Source organism: Coptis chinensis, chromosome 9, assembly GCF_015680905.1.
Source record: "Coptis chinensis isolate HL-2020 chromosome 9, ASM1568090v1, whole genome shotgun sequence".
Lineage (NCBI taxonomy): Eukaryota > Viridiplantae > Streptophyta > Magnoliopsida > Ranunculales > Ranunculaceae > Coptis > Coptis chinensis.
The window spans coordinates 80,440,480-80,447,885 of NC_141464.1; the positions used below are offsets into that span (position 1 = coordinate 80,440,480).

At 32.4% G+C, this 7,406-nt stretch overlaps 1 protein-coding gene across 3 annotated transcripts; it reads right to left on the reverse strand.

Annotated features, from left to right (window-relative positions):
- Window positions 1–85: 85 nt before the first annotated feature.
- On the reverse strand, window positions 86–3,199 carry LOC147478545 (F-box/FBD/LRR-repeat protein At5g56420-like). 3 transcript variants are annotated; one of them, XM_086582512.1, is made up of 4 exons: window positions 2,976–3,199; window positions 1,069–1,968; window positions 758–910; window positions 86–667 (listed from the first exon to the last, which is right to left on the reverse strand). In XM_086582512.1, the coding sequence occupies exons 2-4, from the start codon at window positions 1,951–1,953 to the stop codon at window positions 632–634; spliced, it is 1,074 nt and encodes a 357-aa protein (XP_086438638.1). In that variant the 5' UTR covers window positions 1,954–1,968; window positions 2,976–3,199; the 3' UTR covers window positions 86–631. The 3 variants fall into 3 exon arrangements, with proteins under 3 accessions (XP_086438638.1, XP_086438637.1, XP_086438635.1); XM_086582511.1 differs by having other exon boundaries at window positions 2,972–3,198; XM_086582509.1 differs by lacking the exon at window positions 2,976–3,199 and adding an exon at window positions 2,607–2,945.
- Window positions 3,200–7,406: the final 4,207 nt, after the last annotated feature.

Sequence of the window (7,406 nt, forward strand, 5' to 3'; positions counted from 1 at the left end):
CTGTGAATGACTAAACCTAACTAATTAAGGTTTATTATAACACATATCCCGAGGAAATCAGGACCACCAGTTAAGCTCTCATAACTCTGCTTAAAAACTGAGTTGTTTTGTATTATAGATTTTGTTTACTCATCACAAATTCAGCTAGCTCAGTTGGTGAAATAACAAAAGCCATTACAAACATAACCATTCAGTAGGTGAAAATAACAGAAGAAATTAGACTTTGCTACATAAATCGTTCTTGGACATCAAAAGTATTTAAGAATGCCCTAAACCATGTCTACAAAGCAAGATTTAGCAGAGGTTTAATTGTAAGTACAAACTTTCCAATTGCCTACACATCATTTTGCTACAGTCACCAGATGAAGTGCCAAGCCATCAACCATTTAGGAAAAGTCGATTACACTGCAACCTGAAGTTCTAGGAAGCATTAGTAGTCTTTTACTAATTTTCATTTGCTTTTCTGGATCCGCAGATAACATCGAAACAGAAATGATAGTCATTTTCTCCAAAACTCTTGCGTTCTTCAGCAAAAACATGATAACACTTATCTCATTCTCCCCGCCTCGAAAAGCACCTTACTTCAACTGTCTTCAGATGTGGCAAAAATCCAGGTCAAGTATTGTAAGTGTCAGAACATGTTCTCCACTAGACCAAGAGTGAGTCCCTACATAAATCAAAACTTAAAACTTGAGCATGTTAATGGCACTAATATTATTCTGTTAAGAAATAAAAGAACAGCGTGAGAATGACTTACATCAGGAAAGACAAGGGATTCAATATTAGGCACTTGGCAGAGCAAGTTTACAAAATGATTACCGTCAAGTGTATGATATCCATTAATCACTCCAAGGTTGGTCACCTTAAATAGTTTAGGCACAATTAATGCGAGCTCTGGCTTTAGGATATCCTATAAATATCAGATACAACTGCATTAGCCAGTATGAATCGGCTAAGTTTCAACAACAGAATGAATGTGTTAATCATCCATGGATTTTTGTCTTAGTCTACGAGCTTTATAAATAAATGAATTAAACTGGGGAAAAAATGAAGAAGAAGGAAACTTACCTCAACGATGTCACTAGACACCACTAAGTCCTTAACATTAAAAAGCTCTCGAGTGCCAACTAAATATTTTGATGCATCAACTAATGTGGGTAGGCAGTTGATATAATAAGCACGAAGACATCTAGATATCATTGTCAAGGATATAAGATTCTCTGCACATATCTTCATATTCCAAAAACAATCCCTAAAATCATATTCCTTCTCATATATGTATAAGCTCATAAGCAAAGGAGCAAATACAATTATATTCACATTCCACAAAACAGAATTTTCCATTCGGAACTCTTCAAGGACTGGGAGATTAAAAGTCACTTGCTCAACTGATCCGTCCCAGTAAAATCTTGTTAAGTACAGATGCAGAACCTTAAGGCTTGAAAAGGATATCAATGCGGGAAGTTTCTCTCTTACGCCTTTAATATGTAATATAGCTAGTGAACCACACCTAAATAAGTAATTGTGTAATCCGATGGAATGAAGTCCTGAAGGCATTTTAATAACGAGTTCCTTAACTTTACGCTTCAACACAGCAGATACCCACGCATTAAAGTGAGACGCATGGTAGGTATGTGAACATGTTAAGCAAAACCTATGTATATCAGAATCATGGAGAAGCAGCACCCTATAAACAAAACTCGTGAATTTGTCTTTAAGAAGTGGATCCTTATAACTTCTTGTAGTAGAACGCAAGAGATCATCAGAAAAATCTAGAATGGGAACTGAAGTCCAATGGTACCTCCATCTTGTCGCTAATATGCTTGTACCAACGGCACATTTGGTTGGAAGAAAGGAGAGTATATGATGAAGAATGCTCTCAGGTAAAAAGCTCAGCCTATCTTCACATTTACCACTACTTTGTCTTAAAAACTGCAAATTACTTCCTTCCATAGCAGCAAAATTTCTCTGAAAATTTAAAATCCATGCCACCATAGTTAGATAAAAGTGAAAAGAATATAGAAATTACTGTGTTTATGTATTGAGTAGTAAGCAAGCTGCAAACCTTATACAGCCTTAAAAGTAAACGATGCACACAGTTTTTGTGACAAACTACTCAATGAGCCTTTTTTATTCTCATTCGTTTAGTAACAACTTTTGAATTGGCGCATAAAGTAACATTTGTTAACAGAAAACCTGGTCTAGATCATATCCATTCTCATGTGAGGGATTACTAGAAGAAAAATTCCTAGAAAAATGAGAAGAAGATGTGGTCTTAAAAGCAAGGTTCTCATCCTTCTTAGGATTTTCCAACTCACATTCAAGCTCAAATGTTCTCAGCTTTCCAGCAAGGGTCTCAATGGACATGGTCTTACGAACAATCTGCACATCAGGGTAATGCAAACCAAGGGCATGACTAGAATTTATATCATCCATCCTACCTTGATTAATTTGATTTACAAACAACAACAATGATTCTCAGACAATTAAGGCCACAATAACAAACAAAGTAAAACAGTAAAGAGAGAATTTTTTTAACGTCCACGTCACTACATATCCCAAAATCCACCATGTCGATCAAAAGTACAAGAGTCAGAGACGCTTACAAACGATAACCAACTCTCTCCCCAGCAAGAACACGTAGCATATTTCTCAACACGTCAAATTTCCCTCACTTGCTTCTTGGTTTTTCCTTCTCTCAAACACTCAAGGTCCACCTATGTCTGATCTACCGTGTTATGTTGGGAGATTTCACTAGAGAGTCACACTTCAATCTAGTTATTTTCTATCTCAAATGATTTTAACTTGGAGCTCACACCAATGAAATCACCACCTAAGACTTTGGTAGTTATCACAACAAACTCAACAAAACAAAACTACTAATATATCATCACAATTCATAGCAACAATAAATATGGAAGAAAATAATGCAAAGAAACACAAAGATTTAAGGTGGTTCAATAAATATTACCTACATCCACACAAGAGCCGAGTTTCCTTTATAGCAAAGATTGAAGAGTTTACAAGAGATATCAAGAATCAAGAACAAGAGGCCTCACTCAAACCCTAGCTCAATAGAGCTCCCACAGTACCCAAGAAATGAATCTTTCAAAGTTGTCTCAAAACCCTAATCTATTTTCTTTATATAAATACACATAGAAAATGGTGAGAAAATGGGCTTTGGGCCGAAATTTCATAAAGCTAGCGAAATTCCAGAGAGAATGATGAGCTTGTGGTGTGTCCTCGACCAAGGCATGGTCGAAAGCCAGAGTCGCCCTCCTTCATTGTCGACTTCCAAGAAGTTGAGCCTTGAGTGGTGCTCTTCCCAAAGCCAACCGTAGCATAGGTTGCCCACCTTCTCCAAGCCGAAAAAAATCGAGATCAAGCATCGCACACCGAGCAAAGCTCGACGGTTCCACAAACCTAACACACTGGGCCTTTTTTATGCTGGATTAACTTGGAAGCCACATTCTCGCTATCTATCTATCTTTTTTTTTTGGTAATTGCTATCTATCTATCTAATATCTAAATTGAATTTCAAATGCACAAGTTATTGATCAATGTGCAAACTCATTTCTTGTCCCACTACATTCACACAGTGATGTTTAGCTACCAGCCCTCGGAGAACTCTTATAAATCATACTAAATCTTAAATGGTTCATCTCCACAAGAAATTTAGTATTCCCAAGATTTCCTCGTGATATTTTTAGTACCGCTCCCTCCAAGATCAATATGACGAATTTATGATCGTGGAGAAATCTCTGCTCTTAAGTGCCTTGGAGCAAATTCTCACTTCCGTAGATTTTCCAACGAAGTTGAGCTTTTAGTCCAAAGTCTTACTTCACTATACTAATTACTAGCTTTAAACCCGGCCCTATTTAACGGGTGTCATTATATTAAATTATTCTAAAAAATATTAGCAATTATTCATAGCTATGAGATCTGGAAATTATATTAATCACTTGTTTAAATTTCTTGCACCACTCTATATCAAAAGAAAACACCAAATCTTGGTAAAACCCATCGATTTATTTTTTTTGTTATGTTTAATAATAGAAGTTTGATTGAAATTTTGTGAGAATGCTCAATGTAGCGAAGATGATATTGAAGCTACTTAAATAGCAAGATATTCCCAATCATAATAAAATAATTATAATAAACACTATTAAAAATGCAAAACTATACTTGTCGAGATATTATATTCTCCCTATATATAATACAACTATGTTTCGAGGTTAGTTCAATACATTTGCATAAAGTTTCAAATTTTACGTTAATTATTCTTTGAGGCTAGTTCAATGTATGTAGTTGGATCTAGTTTTCGATTTCTCATTAATTATTCTTTGAGGTTAATTCAATGTAGTTGTATCAAGTTTTTGATTTTTCGTTAATTATTATTTGAGGTTAGTTTAGTACAGTTGCACCAAATTTATGATTTTCCGTTAGTTATTCATTAAAGTTAATTCAGTGTAGTTCCATCTAGTTTTCAATGTTTCATTAATTACTCTTTGAGATTAGTTAATTGCATTTGAATCAAGGTTCCAATTTTCCGTTAATTACTCTTTGAGGTTAGTTTAATACATCTGCATCCAGTTTCTAATTTCCCGTTAATTATTTTTCGAAGTTAGTTCGCATCTAGCTTCCAATCAATTTTCGGTTATTTATGCTTCGAGGGTATTTCGATGTAGTTACATCCGGTTTCCGATTTCTAGTTAACTATTCTTTAAGGTTATTTCAATGCATTTGCATCTAGTTTCTGATTTTTCGTTAAATATTCATCAAGAATATTGCATCCAATTTTTGATTTCCCGGCCTGTTAGTTAATATATGATTTTAGTTTAATGCAGTTACATCCAGTTTTCGATTTTCCGTTAATTATTCTTTGAGGTTAGTTCAATGCAGTTGCATCCAATTTCTGATTTTTCATTAATTGTTTTTTTAGGTTAGTTTAATGCATTTGTAGCAAGTTTTCGATTTCCCATTAATTATTTTTTGAGGTTTGTTCAATGCAGTTGCATCAAATTTATGATTTTCCGTTAATTATTCATTGAGGTTAGTTTAGTGTATTTGCATCCATTTTTTTATGTTTCTATATTCGTTAATTAGTCTTTAGATTAGTTCATTACATTTGCATCCAGTTTTCGATTTTTCATTAATAACTATTTGAGATTAGTTTAATACATCTGCATCTAGTTTATGATTTATGATTATTTATGCTTTGAGGTTTTAATTAGTTCGATGCAATTTCATCCGGTTTCTGATTTTCCGTTAACTATTCTTTGAAGTTATTTTAATGCATTTGCATGTAGTTTATGATTTTCCGTCAATTATTCTATGAGGTTAGTTCAATGCAGTTGCATTTGGTTTTTGATTTCCTATTAATTATATTTTGAGGTTAGTTCAATGTATTTGCATCCAGTTTCTGATTCATCGTTAATTATTATTTGAGGTTTGTTTGATGCATTTTTGCATATTGTTTCCGATTTACCGTTAAATATTTTTCAAGGATTTGCATCCAATTTCTAATTTCCCATTAGTTATTCTCTGATGTTAGTTTAATACAGTTGCATCAAGTTTCCGATTTCTAGTTAATTACTTTTTGAGTTTAGTTTATTGCATTTGCATAAAGTTTTCGATTTTCCGTTAATTACTCTTTGAGCTCAGTTCAATGTATTTGAATCCAGTTTTCAATCTCCTTTTAATTATCCAATGTAGTGTGTAATACCAACTTTCTACTTATCCATCTGTAGTATCATTGCAAACATGACATAAAAATAAATTATGCTTGATTTACTATATTGGATCATCAAAGATTATCCAGTTCCCGATTTTTCGTTAATTATTCTTTAAATTATATACCTGACTCACTATGTAGGATCTTCAAAGATTATCTACGAACGGGTCCTGTCATATTAATTATTCTAAAAAATATATGCAACTATATATGCATAACTATTATATACATGTACATATATTATATTGCTCACTCATCCAAATTTCTTCTAACATGAAAACCTCATGTACTCTCTATTAAAAAAAAAACTCACCATTGATAAAACCCTTCAACTTCATTTGTTGTTTAATAATAGAAGTTTGATTGAAGTTTTGTGAAATTGTCTAATAAGATGAAGTTCATATTGAAGCTACTTGAATAGCAAGGTGTTCCCAATTATACGAAAAAAGATAAGATAAACACCGTTTTAAATACAAAATTATACTTATCGAGACATTTTCACAACATATAACACAACTATATTTTGAGATTAGTTCAATGTATTTGCATCCAGTTTCTGATTTTCTGTTATTTATTTTTTGAGGTTAGTTCAATGCAGTTGCATCTAGTTTCAGATTTCTTGTTAATTATTCTTTGCTGTAGTTTAATAATGCATTTGCATTCAATTTCCAATTTCATGCTAATTATTCTTCGAGCTCAGTTCAATCCATTTGCATCCAATTTCCAATTTCCCGTTAATCATTTTTTGAAATTAGTTTAATACATTTGCATCTGCCCAGTTTCCGATTTCTCGTTTATTATTCGATGAGGTTGTATTTACATATAGTTTCTGATTTCCCGTTAATTATTGTTTGAGGTTAGTTCAGTGAATTTGCATCCAATTTCCGATTTTCCGTTAATTATTTCTTGAGGTTAGTTCAATGCATTTGCATCAAATTTATTTTTTGAAATTAGTTCAGTGTAGTTGCATCCGGTTTCCGATTTCCAGTTAATTATTTGTAAAGATTAGTTTCACGCATTTGCATCCTGTTTCCAATTTATAGTTATTTTTTTTAAGGTTAGTTCAATACAGTTGCATCTAGTTTCCGATTTCCCAGTAATTTAATCTCTGAGAGTTAGTTCAATGCATTTGCATCAAGTTTCCGATTTCCCGACAATTATTTGTTGGTGTTAGTTTGATGTATTTTCATTCAAGTTTTGATTTCCCATTAATTATTCTTTTGAAGTTAGTTTAATGCAGTTGTATCAATATTCTGATTATCCATTAATTAATTTTTAAGATTAGTTGAATGCTTGCATGTGCATCCAATTTCCAATTTCCAATTTCCAATTTCCCTTTAAATATTATTTGACGTTAGTTCGATGCATTTGCATCTAGTTTTTTATTTCTCGTTAATTGTTCTTTGACATTAGTTTCATGCAGTATTATATATATTTGAAAATATTTGTTATTATTGGGTTTTTTTTTTTTTTTTTTTTTTTTTGTGATGTTATTTTTTGTATGTTATTTTTTGTATAATTTAATTTTTCATATGTAATTTGGTTTGGTTTGGTTTGGTATATAATTTATTTAAGCACAACGTCTACTTTAACTAAATCAATAGTTATATAATTTATTTAAGCTAACGTCCGTTTTAACTGAATCTCATAAATTTAATTAGAATATGTCGTA